Source organism: Cololabis saira, chromosome 8, assembly GCF_033807715.1.
Source record: "Cololabis saira isolate AMF1-May2022 chromosome 8, fColSai1.1, whole genome shotgun sequence".
NCBI lineage: Eukaryota > Metazoa > Chordata > Actinopteri > Beloniformes > Belonidae > Cololabis > Cololabis saira.
This window is the reverse complement of record NC_084594.1, coordinates 24,380,445-24,401,460: the sequence shown is the minus strand read 5'-3', so window position 1 is coordinate 24,401,460 and position 21,016 is coordinate 24,380,445. Positions and strand designations below refer to the sequence as shown.

General features: G+C 39.6%; 1 protein-coding gene across 2 annotated transcripts in view; it reads left to right on the top strand.

Annotated features, from left to right (window-relative positions):
* Positions 1-4,939: 4,939 nt before the first annotated feature.
* kaznb (kazrin, periplakin interacting protein b) overlaps positions 4,940-21,016 on the top strand; it is a 139,822-nt gene continuing 123,745 nt past the window's right edge. For both annotated transcript variants that reach the window (XM_061727362.1, XM_061727365.1), the window contains exon 1: positions 4,940-5,017. In XM_061727362.1, the coding sequence (XP_061583346.1) occupies positions 4,942-5,017 (76 nt within the window). In that variant the 5' untranslated portion in view covers positions 4,940-4,941. The remainder of the gene's footprint in view (positions 5,018-21,016) is intronic.

Below are 21,016 nucleotides of genomic sequence, written 5' to 3'. Positions count from 1 at the left end.
TGGATAAAGCGTTAAATCAGCCTGACGGGGATAACAAAGCCTGCTGCCGGACAGACGGAGTAACATCAGCCTTCTACTGGAAACCGACTCCATGATGAACTGGGACGTCTCACGTACCAAGTCTTTAGTCACCTCAACATTTGGGGTTATGTTGATGAGATTATGAATTAAATGCACTTAATTAGTTGGATTTGATCCAGAGTCCAGATTTTGTCTTATTCAGAGGAAATGTGTTTACTTGCCTCACTTTCATGGTGGTATAGTTTACAGCTGTGTGTGTGTGTGTGTGTGTGTGTGTGTGTGTGTGTGTGTGTGTGTGTGTGTGTGTGTGTGTGTGTGTGTGTGTGTGTGTGTGTGTGTGTGTGTGTGTGTGTGTGTGTGTGGAGGGATGGGCAATTGGAGGAGTGCTGCCCTGTATTAATGCTGTCAGGATAAAATATCACTGCACTCTCCCTTGATTGCTGTGTTCGGCGCTTCGGCCCTGTTCATAAAAATGCAATTCCATGCTCCTCCGTGTTCCTGCCTTGATGGAACAAGCTGCAGTTTCCAGAGATGGCACATTTACGATGGAGAAGAGTAAAATATTTCACGTTTTTCTTCAGATGATTCAGGGGGCACCAAAAAAATGGTGTCATCCAAAACAACATGAAATTATTTCCAGTTCATTATAATTAGGAATGACCTTTTCTAAAAGATTATTATGTCCCCACGTGGGTTTGATTAAGCAAATAGGTAAGAGCCTCCCATTGGGGGCTTAATGAAGCAGTGATTTATGTTTCGGCTGGTAACGAGTTATTCAATCCTGACTGATGCAGTGAGTCGTGCCTCATTCTTTAAACGACCGGGTAGGAAACCTGCTGTGGTCAAAGATGGTACTCTGGTTCGTAAGGGTCGCAGTAGAGGGCCAAATTAAACCAACACACCAACTAAGGGGATTACTGCTCTGTGTATGCTCAGGACTGGAGATGACATTGAACTGAAGATATGATGCGATCTGTTGATTTCCTTTACTAGGCTCTACTTTCTTAATATATTGGCATGATAAAATTCCACTATAATGAACTGGATGGAATTGGATTAAAATACATTGAGCTGAATTGGACGGCATTTAACTGGGCTTGCGTTGAACTTGTTTACTTTGCCATCAGATGACTTATTGATTGGCACTGTATAAATATACTTTACTGATATAAATTTGCAGCATCTTATTTTCCAAAGCATGTCCCCTCATCAGGCGGTGGTGGAAAGCAGTGTCCATCTAAAATGTTCTAAGCTTTGTTTTGAGCTCAATACACACATGCTCTGAGATAAATCATAATGAATTGATCTGAGTGGTGGATAGAACCAATCATCCTCACTCTTTTACTCTCCCAGTCTGTTACTTTCTGATTAACTCTTAGTTTGATTTCTTATCCATCTTTTTTTTGTTTTAATCATTTTATTTGATCATCAAAGACTGTTTTCAGTTCTGTTTCCTATCAAAGTGGAGGGTTCTCTGAAGTCTGCCGGATGTCTAAATGAATAGTCCCTGATGGTCATCTCGCAACGTTTTCTTGACATCTTTGCAACGTTAATATTCATTTAAGGAAAGCTTCCCTGAGGGTGCTTGCTGATATTTCAGATTTTATGGAACTTGTTTATGAGTTGGAGCACGGCTGGAGACGTCTCTGAACTGCACTTTCCAAGTAAGTTTCTAGTTTCATGTCAGGGTTTGATATTTTCTTCCTCTCTCCCTTTAACTTTGACTGTTTCCTCTGCAGATGGTGGTCGTTCTCAAGCTTCATTTTCCCTCAAGTTGCCCTCCTGCTGCTGCTTTTTCATATGGACTTCTGGATTCTCTCAAATTTCTTACTCATTTAAAATCACATGTGGACTGAAATCCCTTCCTCCTTTTCACATCCTGAACCTCAGTTTAATAGGTATCCAGAAGAATCCAGTATTGCTTTAAGAAAACGTGGACAGCAAAGTGTATTCATATTAAGTTTCTTACTCTTGTTGAGTGACGGGAATGTCATCATTTTACAGGTACGTATTGAAACATAGAAGTTGACATTTTAGCCAGATGGAAGAAGAGTCGGGGAATTGGACTTCCTCCTGAGGGAGGCATAACTGTCTGCACAAATATATCAGCGTGGACTGTGTGGTGGATGGACCCAACAACTTGCTGACACTGCCATCCACAGATCCACTCACATAACTAAAACTGTCACAAAGATGAGAGGCCTCCAGAAAGGGAAGAAGCTGACTTGTGTTGTACCTGAGCTTCACAGGACATGAACTCGACTGTGAGGTGGCCGGTAAGTCCAGGTAAACACTTTTTAGGTGATGCATTGAAACATAAATATACAGTCTCATATGTCTGGTAGTTTGGTAAAATAGTGATGTTTTGAAGAGAACAAGAAAACAACAAATTAACATTAAAGAAATCTGTCCACAAAACTTGTGAGATCCAGTATAACTGACAATTAATTGTCAATACATAGAAAATGTGCAATTTTATCTAAAGCAGTATAAATTGACGCAGATCCTAATAACCATGTCAAAATATCAATATCAGAAGTGTTTTTATATATTAAAAAAGATGTGGCAAAGTCTTCAGAATCAGAATCAGAATCAGAATCATCTTTATTGGCCAGGTTCGAACATTGTCCAACAAGGAATTTGACTCTGGTAATTTCGCTCTTTGGGGATAAAATAAAATAAACAATAAAACAAATGTGGTCTTTCTATGATACAGAATAAACAGTATAAACATTTAAGGTGCAGCAGTTTGAGGTAGAGAGAGAAAAGAAAAGAAAAAGGGACAGTTCTGAATAAAAATAAACATAACCTATTTACAATTTTACAGGGCAATTATACAAAAAAAATACAAAAAGATTATACAAATTATACAAAGAAATACACAGTGAGGGGTGCAGCTGAGTGAGGCAGACATGGTTGTCAAGGAAGGTGCTACATTTTTCATTTCATACATCAAAATATGTGGTTTAAAATAAGGAATCTGGCTCAGACTGGATTATTTTTATTACAATAGTAATAAAGTCGTTTGAATTATCTCCTGGAAGAAGTGACAGGAGACACAGAGGCAGTTGCTGATACATGACAATATCCAGCCTCCTAAAAAAAGCTCGCTGTGCCCCTATTTTCTGTTCAAAAAGAATAACATTAAAACTGATGAAGACAGAGACGAGATTCAGTCAGCCGGGCATTTGTCTCACAGACTTGAAGACCTGACTCAAGTTTTGTTTGTGAATCGTTTGTGTTTGGTTTGACCTTTTTTTTTGTGGGGCGGGTTGTGGCTTTTAGTTGTGTTTGCATGCACCAGTGCGTCTGTTGTTGCTGCCTCTGAATTGTGTTACAGTTGTTTGCTGTCATGCTGTAAATGTGGGGCATGCCTTCCAACCCGCTTTGTGGTTTTTATACCTGCAGAAGCACCTGCTGAAGGAGCCACGCTGACCCAACCATCCTCCCATCTCCCACTGGGCTGAACGGAGCTCGATGCCATTTCCTTTCAAAACAGGAGGATGTGAGTGCTGTGGTCAGGTTGTGTGTGAGTTTGCCCTGCAGAGCAAACGTGTGCGACGGCGCCACGAGACAGTTTCCTGACAAAGTTTTAGGAGGAAATAGACTACTTAACAACAAAGTGCAAATTTCAGAGGGGGTTAGACAGTACAAACATTGTCTGAATATGATAAAACGTTGGACTAACTGTGCCAGTTTTGTCTGTGGTGGATGTCTCCATGACAACCACTCCACTTTGGGTATACAATGCAACTGTGCCTTCAAGGTCTGAGAAGGTATTTTAAAACCTCACACCGTGTCCTTATTTAATCTTATAGTGTTTTGTATAACTCCCTAATGTAACTCTTTGTTGCAACATATAAAGAGCACTGTTGTTTCACCAGAGGTGTTGCAACATAAAGTGAGGCAAGTTTATTAAGTATTATAGTTTCACTTGAGCTAAAGCTAATTTTTATGTCATACGCAGCATTTTTCTGCATTTCCTTTATATCATAAAGCCTCTGGAAACTACCAACTGTGCCAGCCCTACTTTTTAGTTTGTACACAACCCATCCAGCTTCTTTTGGACTGGTGGGGAAGATGAAGCACTCGAGTTCGATAGTCTGCTTCCTGACAGCGGCCCCGGCTTTAAGATGGATTGAGGCTATTTGCATGGGGTGTGGTGCAGGGAGTGAGAGATGTAAAGGAGGAAAAGAGCACAGGGGAGAGATATGTTACTGCTGAGGAACAGCAAACGAGAAGTGAAGAGAGGTGGGATGGTGTTCGGAGGAGTAGGGTGGGTGGGGTTTGGGGTGTACTCATATAGATCACACATCGGCAGTCCTGTTCTATGCACAGGTGGGGGACACTGCCATCGACTTAAGAGTGAGTTACCTGCTGAAACCCCTTTCCTCACGCCCCCCCCTTCTCCTCTCTTCCTCCTTGGAGCTGCAGAGGGCTGTCAGTCTGCACAGACAAAGCAAAAGTGCTGGCAAAGCAAGTGTGCCTCCAGATCCGCTACCTGCTCTACATCCCAGTTTTAAACTCTCCCATTTGCAAACCAAAATGCTCTCACAGGCACGCGTTCAGAGAACTTTCTGTCTTGCGCACACACACTGACAAGCAGGCAGGCATCCCCCCCCCTCCTCCCATTATCTGTGCAGCAAGCAGTTCTATGAGCAGCAAGCGGCTGTATTTCACTCTTCAGCCACAGCAGCAGCAGCAGCAGCAACAGCAGCAGCAGCAGGACGGGTCCAGAGGAGAGCGGTCATCACTAGACATCACGCACCAGCTTCTCCAACTGAAGGCGAGCATCCTCTCCTGCATTCTTGCATTCTCCTCTATTCCCTCTATTCCCCATCTTGATGTGACGCAGTGATCCTGACCTTCCCTCATCATTATCCACTCTCTCCCTCCTCAGTGTGTGCCTGTGGAGCAGCCATGGAGGACACCCTCACCTGCAGCCATGCCACCTTCTCTCAGGTGTTTGGACGTCAGGGACAGCTCATGCAAGCCAGTGAGTAGCCTGAAGCACACCTGACAAGTCATTATTTCAGCTGCAGGTACCGCATGTTTGTGTAACTCATCTCCACCCTCAGTTTCATCTCCTTTTTACTTGTGTGATGCTGAGACGGTGCTACAAAGCTTTTTTTCCCCCCTTCAAGATATAATGAGATTATGGTTTTAAAGCAAGATATTTTGCAGGGTTAAATCATTCATTCTCCTGAGTGCATGTAGGGAAACATGTATATGCTTGAAGAACACATTACAAAACTGCATGACTGTGGTTTATGTTCCTGGAGGTTTCGAGGACTAGGTTGGGGATGTTAATGTGCATCATTGTATTTTAAGACAAATGCTCAGCTTTTTCAGGCAGATCTTGAGCTAAACTTAGAGCTGTGGCTCAGATGTACTCTGGTAGCTTGTTGCTAAATAAAGCCAAGGATTTAAAGGTATCCTGATGCAGAAGTAGCTCCTTAAAAAAAAAACTATTTTAGTGGATTTTTTTAGGTCTTAATTAAGCATGTCTGAAAGTCTTTTGGGGAAGATTTTTTTTTCTTTTAACCCTTTAAAGCCTGACATAGGAAATTACACAAAATGTTAGTTATATAATGGAATAAAAAAAAAACGTTGTAAATACATTAGGTACATTTAGGTATTTTTTATTCAGTTATTAATAATTTAAAAAAAAAATGTTTTGGTTTTTATGAAACTTTTTTTTTCCATTTTTGATTAACAGGATGTTACAAAGCTCTCAGAAATGTATGGATCAAATATAATATATCTGGCATTATAGGGTTTTTGTTGTTGTGGATATTTTTCCACCACCATCACCATCACCACCACCAACACATTTCAGCTGAAGCATTTTCATATTAGAGGCGCATAACATTTGTGAGAGTCAGTCTGATATCAGAAGAGCACAGACAAATCTATCAGTATTTTTGGGAGGATAGACACACTAAACACAACCTTGGAGTCATATCTTATTATGCAATGCACGTAGTCAAAATACATATTTGTCCCGAGTGGAAAACAGGAACGGCTGTATTGTCTCCGCAATGAAAGTGTCAGCTGCATCCTCCCTCCTCTGGTATCTCTCATCAAAGAGTCATGCTGGCAGAACTTGGCCAGTGCCTTTGATGTCTCTGCTAAGCCATAAATGTAAAGTGTTTCTTAACACACTGTTATGAAAGCTAATGATGAGAACTCAAGGGGGACATAGGAATAAATCTGCCTTTAGAGTTGCATCCTGCGATTGACTTCGTCATGTCCATTTTAATTTCCTGTGTTCCTCATCATTACCACCTGGAGAGAGAAAAGTCTGAAGTTTCAAAGCGAGCATTAAAAAACAAGAATCCAGCTAAAGCAGCACGTTGAGAAAGTGATGATGGAAACACAGCGGTCATTTTCCTGTGCTGGAAACGAATGCTTCTCGGCAGGCGTTCATCAATGAAGCTGTGTTGGAGGGCTTCATGTGTTAAGGTTTATAATCACGAACATAGCTGATTAAACACAACTGTAAGACTGATGCAGTGGATTTCTGTCTGCACTGAGGTTAGGTGCCCGTTCTTTGCACAAGAGCTCCCTTTTATAAATAATTTACTTTGCCTGAATTTATCTGTTGGCTTAATACTGCATTGATGGGAGCATGTTACAGTTAAAGGGCTACAGGGCCCTGATTAATATTCAGCTTCAGACAGGCAGAAAGCTGGAAGCATCGTCAGTAAATGAGTGGCTTTAGAGTGCTGCTGAGCTGCTGCATGCCTCTCTGGTTTCATGATTGTATGGTAAATAGAGACAATGGTGTTCCCATGATTTAGGAGCACAGATAATATGCTAAAGCTCAATTTAAAGACATTATGTAAGCTATGATTACTCAAATGTCTTTACACACGACTCAGTCAGCATGGACATGCAGCACAGGTTGAGTGAGTGGGTTAGCTTATCTGGAGAGGGTCAGTGAAAATTGTGAAGTGAAAAATTTGAGATGTGAGAAGAGGTGAGCCAGTGCTGAGAAGTCATGTCTATTTGCATCATCGCTGTCAGCTTCACCGGTGCAGCCAAAACTGAAAAGGCAAAGCTTTTACAAACGGGAGACTGCCTAAAATAAGATGACATCACTTTACAGTCAGTTAGAAAAAAAAAACCCAACAACTTTCCATGTCACCTGGGAGTAAACAAAGGAATTAATCAGGAAATGCTTGCTGAACACCTGATGACTGATGATTAGAAAATACTTTCCTCTGAACCCCTTATGAAGTGTAATGGATAGTGAGTTACAAGGGAACAAACCAGGAGATTTAACAACCGTGAAGGTTTCAACTACTGCAAGTTCATGAATTTTATACCGTCAGACCATTTAATAAGTGAGTGCTCCCTGTGAAACTCTGAACCAGCACAAATCTACAGCAACTCTGACTTTACTGAGGACTTACTGATACATATTTAGTTGTTGCAAAGTAAGGGAAAACAGGGTACCTTTATTTATAAAGCACATTTCAAACAGAGTCCATTCAAAGTGTCTGCCATAGACAAAAGAATACTTCAGAACATTGGAAACAAAAAGTCAATAGATAATAAAACCTTAAATATGATAGATTTAGAAGGTAAGTAACAACATATTGCCGTTACAGTGCAGTAATGGTAAAGTAATGGCAGCAAATCACATCAAACCAAGGCAGAGGAGAACAGCAGTTTCTAGTTGAGGCACATTTACCATCAACAGGAAGTCTCTTCCATCTGTGTGCAGCACAGTAGCTAAATGCATTTTCACTCTGTTTGATTCTAACTTGAATTTCTAGTTGAGTACTACTTACGGATCTCACAGTCCTACTAGTTTTATTTCTACAAGGAGATCAGTAGTATACTATATTGTGGCCCCTGAGTATTAATCAATTCGTGAACTAATCACACTACTTTAAAGTCTAGGTAACTGGTAGCCAGTGTAAGTATTTGAGAACGGGGGTCATGTGCTGTGTTTTTCTGGTTTTTGTTAGAACTTTGGCAGCAGTATCATGAATAAGCTCAAGATGTTAAATAGTATTTTTTGGGAAGACCAGACAAAAGGGCATTACAGTTGTCAAGTCTGCTGGGGATGAAGGCATGAATGAGCCTAAAGACATGGACCTTAGATCTCTGACCTTAGATATTTGTTTGAGGTGATACAAAGTGATTTAGTTGTAGCCTCGATGTGTCTGCTGAAGCTCAGGTCTGAGTCAGTTAAGACTCCAGGGTTTCCAACCTAGGTTTTTGTCTTTAAACTTCTTGAATCAAGCTGGACAGCTACTTTTATTCTTACCTTCTTGTTGAAGCGTTGACAGAGTGAGTCAAATGGACCACCACGTTGTAAAAGAAACAAATAAATCTGAGTGTCATCAATATCTGTGGTAAGCAAAATAGTTGTCATGTACTATTTGATCTAGAGAAATGAAATGTAAAGGTTGAATAATTGTTTTATTTTTTGTTTTTTTTTTCATTATTTTATTTGTAATTTTTCCATATACTGTAACAGACAACAGAAATACAAATACAAACAAGTGCAAAGATACAGAAATAACACCCAGCTCCCCACCCAAAAAAAGAAATAAGTACATTTTAAAAAAAAGAAAAGAAAAAAATAATTTAAAAACCTGCCCTTAAAGAGTTCAAGATGATAGTAATAAGAGTACTAGCCACAGAATAAATGTCTATGACATCACTGATGAACATGGCGAGTGTACAATTCATATCAGAGTGTGTACAGGTTTACATTCCAACAGTTATGTGTATAATTATGTAGGACAGAGTTGACAGAAATAACAGGAAAGGTTGCTACATTTTGTCAAAGGAAGCAGAGGTTAAAGAGATACTGTGTCCGATCCTCTCCAGATGCAATAAGCTGGTCACTTCTGCCAGCAAGGTCTTAAGAGAAGGTGCATCTTAACTATTCCAAAGGGTTAAAATGTTCCTTTTTGCAATAACCATGCAGTATTGTATTGTCTTTTGTTGGGGGTGGGTTAAATGTGAGAGGTGTTCAGACCCGCCCCATATGGCCAAGTATGGATCTGGTGAGATATCGCAGTTATGTACTTTAGAAAGGCACTTAAAGATGTCTGTCCAAAATGTGTGTAGTTTGGGGCAAGACCAGAAAAGATGCCCCAAAGTGCCTTCTGCTGACTTGCACTTAGAGCCAATTGGAGAGACAGGGGGGTAAAAAGAGTGCAGTTTAGTACAGGAATAATGCAATCTATGAGTCACTTTGAATTGTATTAGTTGGTGTCTGGAGTTTATAGAAGGTTGAATAATTGTTGACCAAGAATTGACCCCTGAGGGATTCCACAGGCTGTGATGACAAGCTTAATGTAGTCCCACATTCCCTCTATTGTGTTGTTTCAATTAACCTTTGTCTGGTGTTAGCTTTCTGTTACCATCTCCGATGTTAACGGGTCGGTTTTGACCCGTGTTTTAAATTATCTCTAAAATACACTAAAAGCAATTATCCATCATCCAATTTGTTTCTCATCTCTTGGTTACATTGTTAGGCTTCCTTATCCATGAAACTATTGGTTTTAATATTTTTGGTATGGGACTCTGGGCCTTTTTTTTTTGCCAGTATAGCACTTAATTTCAATTTTAAAAACTGGTAAAATGAGCCTCAAGAGAATCATATGAATAAATAAAAGGTTGTTGTGTTACCTGGCTATTACAGAGAGGTATTAGAACACATATCATAAATAAATTTGTTTCAGTTATTTTTTCATTTTAATGTTATTAACTATAGTAACATCTATTGTGTTATGGGTAAATTTCGACCCATTTACTTCAAGGAAATGGAAAAAAAGTAAAAGGTGACAATTTCAACCAGAGCATTTTATAATTTAATGAAAAAAAAATGTTGGATATTATTTTGTTGAAATAAAGGTTCCTGACAAAGTCAAAAAGCCTTGATGCAATAAAAGCATTTTTGTGGTAGTTTTCTGAATTTAAAACCTAAGAACGGGTCGGTGGCGACCCTAACAACAGACGAAGTCTAATAGGCTGCATCATACTTACCATTTACTAGATAATGACACATTTATTTCATAACAATCTGTCCTGTCAGCACAATGTCTTCCTTTCTTTATCCAAATTTGAATCCTTAATGTAAGGAAAACAAGACTTTAGTACTAGAAGTTCATCTGCACTTAACTGGCTGCCATTGTGCCCTGACTGAAATATCAACAAATAATTAATTATCATATCATCCATCTGAAGTGTATAGCATTTAAGATATAACAGCTGCAAAAATTGGTCTGAAAAATAGAACTAAAGTAAGGATGGAATTTAAGTAATGAATCATGAATTTGAATATTTTCCCCAGTGTGTGTCTGTAATAACAAAAAGCAGCGATGGAAAAAAACAACAGATGACGTAACTGACGGAAAAATTATGATGAAGCAATGATTCAATACTCCACTAGTATCCACTCAGAATGATGAATCATTTTACTTAAAAGGACAACAAAGGGACAATTAATCAGTGAAATTGGTCATTAATCACATAGTTTTGTGTATCATTATTGGTGCGCATAAAGAAAATGATTTTTTTTTAATAATTAAAGTTGAAGACAAATCAATGGGATGTCAAGAGCCATAAAGAATGTGGTCAATATAATGGCTTTACTGAGTACCTCATCATTAGCTAATGATTAATACAGGCTATCTTAAACTCCTCTGTAGCAGTTTTTAAACTGCTCAAAATGTTGCGTCCTATAAAATGTCATCACTCGTCTTATCGCGATTGCTGGCGGTTCTTCTTTTTGTTTACCTGCTACATTTGAAAAAGGCATACTTATGACGTCTCTGCATGGAGTTAGATGCAAAGATTTTGGAATCCACACATTTTCTTGATTTACACACTCAAAACCTCTGTATTAAAAAAATGAGGCTTTTCTTATTTCTATATTTCCATCTATTCAGTTACCTCGGATAGGTATATTTGTATTTCCTTCTAATTTGTTTCAGTAAATGATTTTCCTTTTTATATACAGATGTGTATTTATTTAATTAGGAATTGACTTAATTATTTAATTTTCTTTTGTTTTCTTTTTGTTTTCTTTTTTGAGTCTGGTTCTTTAGCCTCTTTCTCAACATGTTTTTTTTTTGTCCTTGGTTTGGCGGGTTGTATAGTCATAGCCCAAGATAAGATTAGTAATGTTTTAGGATGCATTTCACTTAAATATACATTTTTGAACCAAAATCATAAAAATAATCATGATACTAATAATAAAAGCTAAAAGTAGGCAGCCTCACTGGCATTACTTGTAATCCCTGATAGGATTCTGCATATATATTAGTGGTTAGTGTAATTTGGTGAAAACCTTTATCCATGACATACTGTATATATGCATTTTAATCTTGCAGCAGATGTGAGTTTTCTCAAAGTACGCGAGTGTGAGTGTGTGTCCTTCACTGGTCCTCTTTGACAGTCTACTCTAACATATTTTATTAATATATTTTTCTATCCCTGATGGGATTCTTTTGATCTCTGCCTGCGATGTGGCCAGAATGTGGGCGGAGCTAAAGGCTTGGTATGATGTCATGTATGATGTCAGTTATGATGTTTCAGATCGTTGCATTTCTGCAAACTGTTGGCACAACCTCTGCTCACACTCCTCTCAGAGACTTAACATCGTTTTAAAAACCAGAAGCTATTACAAAGCTCAAAACACAATGTTTGTGCATAAAGCTTTCAATGGTCAACAGATTTCAGTATCTGCACAAACGGACAAGGAACAGGAGAGAAATGAGGAGGAAACAGACAATACACAACAGCCAAACAGCATTTCCACTCACCAAACGGAAGAAACAAGCAATGAGTTTTGACCAAGACCCAAAGATTAGATACAACTTTCTGAAAGCAGAAAAAACATGCTGCAATAGACTTGGGCAAACACTTGAAAGGTCAAGTCAAACACCTGAACATGAAGCGCCAGACTCAAACAACCTTGGAGGAAAAATGTTTGAAGAAGCAAGAGAAGATGGAGAACTTAGTCAGAAACAACAAGGCTCTCGAACAACAAATTGTGGCTATAAATTTGAGCTTAAGAGATGAGACAGAACTACAAGAAGAATACAACAGGATAAAAATGGAGCATAAAACCCTGACCCAGATTAATGATAAGATCCAAAGTCAACTTTTGAAATCCCAACAACCACTTTTAAAACAAGAACATCTGGAAGAAAAGTCGAAGAGAAAACGGCAAGAGAACCAGTCTCTTCGCATGAACAATGTCATCCTTGAGCAACAGCTTCGGGAATTATAAGACAAGCTTCTGGTGGAAGAAAAGATGCGCTTCCAGTATTCAGAAATTAGCTGAAAGACCAGTACAACAGTGCCAAAGAATGGATTGACAATTATAATATGAACAAGCATCACTTGGATGCGCTTGAAATGGAGAGAAATGAACTTACAGCACAATTCAACGAGCTCGACAATGAGCTCCGACAAATCAAAGCCATGAAAAGCCAGTGTCCCGAGATGCAGTCGGCTTCAGAGGCTGCTAAAAACGACAACTCTGGGCTTGCCAGAAAAATTCAGGATCTTCAGACAGAACTCTTGAATTTCAAAAATGTGAAGGAAGAGCATGATGCAGCATTAAAAGAACGGTCGGCCCGCGGACAAGACGTTTGTCACCTGAATGGCAACATAAAGAAAAGAAAGTGGAAACAAAACAAAAGCAAGAAGATCAGCCTTCTCCACAAGACCAGACAAGTCAAGGACTTTGTTCAGTTCATAGAGAACAATATGAACATTTATTCCTACAAACTGAGGTCGGAGAGTGGGCTGCATGATCGAGAGGATTGCTCTGTTTCCAGCCAGGAGGTTCCGGCTCTGAATCCTGGCTGGACATGCAAGAACTGGTGCAAAAAATTTTTTTTGGATGTTATATGCAAATTGTATATCTTGTTTATTTTGCCCTTATTCAAATAAAAAGAATAACTGATGTTAAATTAAATGTAATTTTTGACTTATATTAAACCTAATTTTGTACATGGTTGAAATGTTTTCTGAAACCCTGTGAAATGGGCTAACTTGCGTCGATGTGCAAGTCGGAGCCCACCAAAGGGCAACATTCAAACTTCTGGGTTGTCATCCATGATAAGTTTAGGGGGGTGATTTTTATTTTGTGTTTGTTTTGGACCATTTAAAGGAGCTTGAGGCCGGATTGTGGCAGGATTTATGAAAAAAATCCGTATACATTTTAAGTTTTCTAGTAATAATGTCAGATGAAGCGTTCCAAACCCAAAAGACTGAGCCCTCTAGTGTATCTCTCCTTTGCCTTGAACAGGCTGTGTGCTGCAAAATGTGCTGCAATTCGAGCCCAAATTTCCCGCTCTGGGCTGCGGATGTGACGTCACATGACGCTGCATGCACGTTCTCCCCGTTCTCCCGTGCCGGCTTCGCTGTTGGCTGCAGTACCCCCGACTGCCGTCGTGGTGAAGGGTGCGCTAGAGAGTCTCATTTCTTAAAAGGAGCCTCAAGCTCCTTTAAAGGGGACCTATTATGAAAAACACGTTTTTTCTTGCTTTAACATATATAAAGGGGTCTCCCCTCAGCCTGCCAACTCAGAGAAGGAGGAAAGCAACCAAATTCTGCAGTGTCTGTACAGCCGCCCGGATGAGCCATCCAGTGTGATGTGGCTTCTACGAGCCGTTCAGATTCCGCCCCCTGTCGTTACGTAACCAAAATGAGATTTACATAGGTTGGCCTCTGATGCGTGAAACCATGCCCACAACTAACTCCGCCGGCCGGAGCTTCCGCCATTTTTTCGTAGCGGTGTATCGCGTCATTCAGGGAGCCAATCAGCACAGTGCCTCATTATCATAGCCTCCCCGCCCACTCAGAATCCTGCATAGAGAATGAGGTTAGAGAATGGGAAGATAAAGACATGGCTCAGAGGCTGAATTTCTAATTTATTTAGCAAAAACAATCAAAAGCTTGTTTTTAAAACATTCAAGGCCTGTTTAAAATAGGTATCAGATGCCATAATAGGTCCCCTTTAAATGTTTTGAAATATTCTTAGCACCTTACATCCAAGACTCTAGGGTAGTTCAACAATTGTCTTTAATTATTTTCAGTGCGTTTATTTAATAAAGTCTCTCACTCTTCAGAGCCTGTGGTTACATTTATCAAGCATGTACTCCTCTTTGCGATTAATTTTGGATCTAAAAAATGAAGCTAATTGATGCAAATTAAGCAAGGCAAGGTTTTTTGAAGAGATAAAAGCACCTCCAGGTTGCTTTGCAAGGTCAGTAAGAGATGTGGAAGTTAGGAAAACATCTGGATGACTAGAAAAGCTTCCGGAAGAATAGAAAACATAGTCTGTCTTCTGGGAAAATATAAAAAGCAAAGCTTCAAAATGACTGCATTAGAGGAGCAGGATGGTTTAGCTGACACAGACGTGATGTTGTATGAATCCATTGTGCAGAGTTGATGCACCATTAGGACTAACGTAAATCAGTTTAGAGCAGAGCTGGTCAGGCATGCTTTTTTCTCTCTGACTCTCTGTTTTTTTCCTCTTTCAGTGTTGTCAGTTGACTTTTGCATGTTTGAAACAGCTAGTAGGGAGATAGCCATTTACAAGGGGACTAATAGTGTCAACAACCTCTTATAGTGATATAATGGGTAACATTGAAAATTTGTCCTTTTACATCTCTGAATCCACGATTGAAGCAGCTGTGGACTTTATCCTTCAATTATCCAGATGGTATTGGACAGCAATCGTTTATGTTTGCAGGAAACATTTAAACCTAAAATTTTCATGGACATCTTTCCTGGTTCTAGTCCTTCAAATCAGTCCGCTCCCTGCAGATGACCGACTGGGAAAGGAGTTTAAAAGGCTGACATTGTTTTGATGTCAAGCTAAATGGTAATGGACACCATAAAAAATTCACATAACCCTGAAAACATCAACTTTCTGTACATTTCCAAACTGATCAAAGTCGGCCCATTTTCACAGAACATAAAAGTGGTCTCGCTACTAAAGAATGCACAGAGAGAAGAAGTTAGAGAATCCTGGTAGAAAACATTAAAAAAAAACTACAAAAAGACTTAAATTTTAAGCTGGGCCTGTTGTAATGGACCTTAGAGTCTCCTGAATGATAAACATATAGTAAGGGCTGTTCTAAAGGTGGAGTGAGCAAGTTTATAAGATCATATTTGAATCCAAAAGTGGCCAATTTCTGTGTTCTGCATTAGCTGTTTACATCTGAAGTTCAAAAATCATCATACTATGTACAGTAAATTGAATGGATGTGACGACAGTATGAACATTTAAATGTCAAATCGAGCAAAATCAAACCCTTGTTTCAGATTTTCTTTTCTTCTATTCAATTAGAAGAGGCATATCTGTCTAGAATTCAATAATGAAGAGCAAAGAGTTGAAGAATGTGAGGAATTTGTGCAGAAAAAACACGTAAGGCTTTGCTCGCTTTCATTCGGCTCATTTGGGCTCTGTGTTTTATCCTGAAAAGCTTTATGAGAGCGCAGCACGATGCGCATACGCTATCGGCTTCTTGCAAATTCTGTTTTATTGGGCCACAGGATGGTGGTTAATGGTCATAATGGACATGGAAGCAAGAGGGACACATCTGACTGATATGTAAATCAAAGTTCCAGGCTGATGTTGTGGTTTCGTGATAAGAGACCTTTACACAGAGGAAAAGGGAAGGAATGACATTTTCTGAGAAAATAACATGTTACTGCACTATAAAAGTGCACCAGCATTTTATGATAATATATGTGCTCTAACATCAGTCTGTGGCAAAAATGTGTCCTCCTGTGCAGAGCAGAAGTCTGGATTTATTTTAGTCTGATGCATACAAAGGAAACAAATTTAAACCAAGCCTCAATATATTTTCACTCGTGCAGCTAAAATCTCCTTGAGTAAAAAAGCATGAAAAGCTTTATCTGAAAATAATTTGCCTAATTAAGTTTATTCTTGGTGCCTCCTTACCTTCCTCAGTATCTCAGCTCTTAATTATGACATTTTTTGCCCCTAAAACTGCTTGCAGTGACAAAGAGGTCCTGAGGTTTCGCAGCTGCATGAGACATCCTCATGTGGCCTGCCACTGTGTTTGCACATATCCCTGCAAGCTCAGCTTTTGCACCTTCGTGCCCAAATAGCATTCCCCCACGAGTCCATAGCCACCAGTTCTGCTTCACTGGACCACAGTGATGTGAGGACAAGCACACTGTGGCATTGTCGGCGGTATAGTCCGCAGAGTGGGTCCATGGAGGTCCATAACCCAGAATATTATCATCTGTCTTGTCCCTGCTAAAGAGGTACAGGCTTATAGCCAGCCGTTTCAGTCCTAGTAGACTCTAGGGTTGCCGGCCGTTGACCTTAACAGTGAGATCATTCAGACAGAGAATCTTTTTGGATTCCATCTTTAACTGAATGACAGTCAGTACAGGTCAGTACACCAAAATCAATCAGGTTTTAAATTTAGGTACATGCATTCTAGATAAACAACAAAAGACACGTGACATCATGTCATTATTTATCCAGCCAAAAACTAAATTAAATCCAAAAACAGTGAGATAAAAACCAAGTACAACATTACTTCTTGTGTTCCATTAAGATGGAAATAACAGCAACTTGAGTCTCAACAAGTTTTGTTTACATTTGACTTCACCACACCACCACCTGTCACACAGGGTGGTGGGAGGGTGATGGTTCTGCTTGTTTTGGCAGCAAAAGGACTTCGACACTATGTAGTTGTTGAGTTAATGGAAAAACTTCTCTGCATACCAAAGTATTTGAGAGGAAAATAGGATGTCATCTGTCGAACAGCTGAAACATGTTTGAAACTTAATCTTTCCATTAGGACAACGATGCCAGAATAGCTGGGAAAGAAAAGAATCAAAGTACATATGTCGTAGTCAAAGTTCGATTGAAATTCTGTCGTGGGAGAGCGCTGGGCACCAACAAATGTTTGCTAACTGCAGTAAACTGGAGCAATGTGAAGATGAGCGGACCAAAGTTCCTCCACAATGATGTGCAAGACTGATAACGTGCAGAAAACAGCTACTACAAGTTACTATATTACTGCTGTTTGTGTTCGCACAGGCAACTGAATCAATTCGTGTTAGCTGCGTCTGTCTTTTGGCACATTACTGCACAGTGTTGTACGTCATGTGGCGCTCACATTTACCTAATTTTAAGACCTTGTAAGGGCCACATATATTTTATTTATGTTATCCTAATGTGTAATGCCTGAACCGGAAGAGGGTGGACGTTTCTTTTTTTTTACATCACTTTTCCCAAGTTATTGAGCCAACTAATCTGAAGAGTTTCCCCAACAGCACAGAAAATCCCCTCCTCTGAGTCAATAAAAGCCTCACTCAGATCTCCCTCCCTACACTAACCCCAGCAGCTGCATTATTCCTGGCAGGCCGCTGTAAATATTTGATTTTATTTAAGAAACTTATCAGAAGAATACATTTCCAATCATATATTTCTTACACATTGTTGTTGCTTCTTCACCCGCCAGGAGAGGGCAAGGATCACATGTACTTTCATTAGCACTCATTAACGTCAGTCAATAAACTGATGGGAGCTGACCCACTGCGGTGTCTGCTCTGCATATCAACGGTCAGGTCATTGATCAGCGTGTTCTCCTTTACTGACAGGACTTTCCTGGCTGACTGTTGATACTGTATTTGAAGATGCTGAGCTTCATTAACCCCTGACATGATGCTGAAAGCCTGACAAGGCGGTTACTCGGACGGAGGAGAGCGGTGTAACATTCTCACAGGTGTCTTCACTTCCTTGTATTTTCTTTTTGCCACTTTGACTTCATTCTAAAGTTAAACAGGAGAATTGTGGAGGCCTTTATATAAATATAAAGAGACAGTATCTAAAACACCATTTGATCATTGAAATATTGGTGCTTTGAGCTAAATGTATCTGTATATTAAAGTAACATAATTAAGACCGCTCATAGCTGCAAAATCGACCACCATGTTCACCATTGTTAGAATTTTCAAAGTGAAGAACTTCAATATAAAGATAACTAATCAATATAAAATAATCTTAAAAATATCAATATAAGGACAATTTCTTCTTGGATGTTTAAAACACCGGGAACTCTTGATAAGGTTTCAGACAGCCTTGCATATAGACTTACTTTGGTCAAATTACTAAAGATACAATGAAAAAAAACATCCCTCTTTATTCCCATTAGACCTCCGTTCATAGCAGCTGGTTCTTGTGGGCGAAGAGAGCCACTCCACTCCACTCCATGCCCCACTTCCACAGGGTGAAATCTGTTTTACAGCTTTGTGCTACCCACTTCTGAGGATGCAGCAAATGCAGCATAAAATGTAGAGTTGGGTGGGGATAAAGATGGAGAGGCTGGGTAATTCTGCTCTGATGTCTCTCTGATTTAGAGAGCCTGATCACTTCAATGGACCGTGTAACTCCACTAATCAGGCAACAGATTTGGGTTTTTAGGCTCATCTGTGCAGTCAAGCCTGACAAATGCAGGTGTTGTTTTTGACTAATCGATGTCCTTCGACAGTCATTCGAAATCTGCTGGTCGGAAATAGCTTTTTCCACTTGAGGAACATTTCTAAATTAAATCGTTTCGATTGGGGTAATGAACTTTTAACTGGCATCAAAAATAAGATCCCTCAATCGGCTTCAGATCGTGAAAAATGCTGCAGCAAGGCTCCTCTAACTGGCACCAGTAGAAGAGCTTAAATTACTGCAGTTTTACCATCTCTTCGTTGGTTACTAATTCATTTTATAATCAGTCCTTTTTGCATGGCCAAGCACTTCATTATGGTTCAGATTTGTTAAAGTAATATTGCTGTTGTTGAAAGCTCAGCTCACCGACACAGATGCTATTAGTGCTTCTTCACATCTGTTGGGGGACCAGGCTTCTCAGGCAGTCACATCGATAGCACCGATCTTTTAAAAAAAGCAGCTGAAGGCTTTTTAAAAATAAAAAATCATTATTCAGACAAGCTCTTATTTTTTTACTGATGCTTGTTCCTGTAAATCTTTTATAAAGTCTTGTATGTCTGTTTTATGTCTTTTACTTTATGATGTTTGTTTTTCATTTTGAAATGATATCACTTACTGAACCAGGATTGTGATGTCACAGTTCCCTGAAAATCGCAACTTCTCACTGGATGACATGTTTTCACACTTATGAGACTTATGAGAGTTGTGTTTCAGTGGAGTTTTCTTAGTTGATAGCTCGCTCAGACCTACAAACACGCTGTTCTTTCAAACACTGCCCCCTTTAAAATCACTAATAGGTAAAGGGAATATCTGTCAAGATGATGTATTAGTCCCCAGAGGAGCAGTCAGCTCTTGAAACTGATATATTCGAATCTGAAAGCTGAGCAAGCATAAGGGTCTAAGACACTCTGACCATGTGACCGGCCCAGAGCATCACCAACACGACCCCTCCTCTGGGTCGTTCTCACTATTCACATGTAAATACCTTTCAGTTTTGTTCCTTTGGTTTGTTTCATTTCACTGAAAAAGTACCAACTCTCTCTTTTTTTAATACACAGTGCTGCATTGTTTAAAAACAATTGTAGTCATTTTCCAATTTGTTGTACTTAGTTGCTCTATTTTCCTTAATCTCTGTCTTTTTCATCTCTCGCTTTCTGTCTTTTTTCTTTCTCTTTTGCATACACATACACAGATACACACTCACGAGAAAGTGAGTTTATTGCACAAAATGTGAGTTGGTGCACATAAGCTGAATACTGCACACTCAGCGAACACATCTCCTGGATTTAATAGTCACTAAACTCCGCCGGTCTAAAGCAGCTAAATTTGTCGCCGCTCCATCTGCCGTGTGAATACCGGGCTGCTGGGAGAGTGTTTAAGGTATGAACAAAAGCAGATTTCAAAAACTAATCCTGTTCAATGTTGGTGACTGTATGCCTGCTGTGTGTATCTCTGTGGTTCGTGTAATTGTGTGATGTTGTGTTGCATATGTGCATACTGAAAGTTTCAGAAGACAACACGGGTAAAAACATCCACGACTCTCAGAGCTGCTCAGATGAAAGATGCTCTAGATAAATTCGCACACCTCAGAAGCAACTTCCAGCATGCTGTTTATGTTCCTGCTGTGCTTTCTGCACCACCAAACCTTTTGCGTGTGTGCTGAGTCTGCACACTGGGATCATTGTGCCCAGTAGTCCTGGTTTCTTTTTTTCATTCTGAGATGCATTTTTACCAAATGCTGACCTGGTTCCTAAAACAATAGTTTTTGTTGTTTGTTTTTTTTGTAGAAGAGTTAATCTCACAGTGCTGTCAGATATTACGGAAGCATACTGGGACAAGAAAGCAGACAACCGACACAACACAGTCCTGCTACAGGAAGCTTGCTAAATGTATACATTTCAAATCCTATTCCAGACAAATTACAAATAATTTGGAGTAAAAACCGATCCCGTGATTTGCAAATAATTCAAACCATGTCGTTACTTATAGCAAATAATCATATTTTACACTCTATTCTCATAAATTATTGTCAAACCAGGTCATATTTACCACTCTGCTGTGTTGCATCCCATGTTGTATCAATGCTGCTGGTATTACAGGAGTTACGGAGACCAGATTTTGTAGTTTTGAAAGCAAATTGGTTTTTCAGTCTTGATGAGGAAATGATCTCAACTGCTTGCCAGTTCTGGACCTCCTTGGCATGTATTTAGTTTATACTGTAGATGTGTCAAGGTTTGACGTTCCCCCCAGCTTTCAGTTTCTGTTTTGTCTGCACCTGTGTCTCGTTATCCCCTGTGTATATCTGGTCTTGTCATTCCCTTGTTCCCTGTCGGACCGTACTGTTTTGTTCCTCGTGTTTCCTGCCACGTTCTTCCTACTCAAGTTTTTGATCCCTGTTTAGTTTGTTTTGATCCTGCTCTGCAGCGCTTTTAGTTTGTTTTTTTGGTAAATAAACCCTTTTTTTCGTTGAACTCCTGCCTCCTGCCTCCTGCTCTCCTGCGTTTGGGTCCACACCTTACC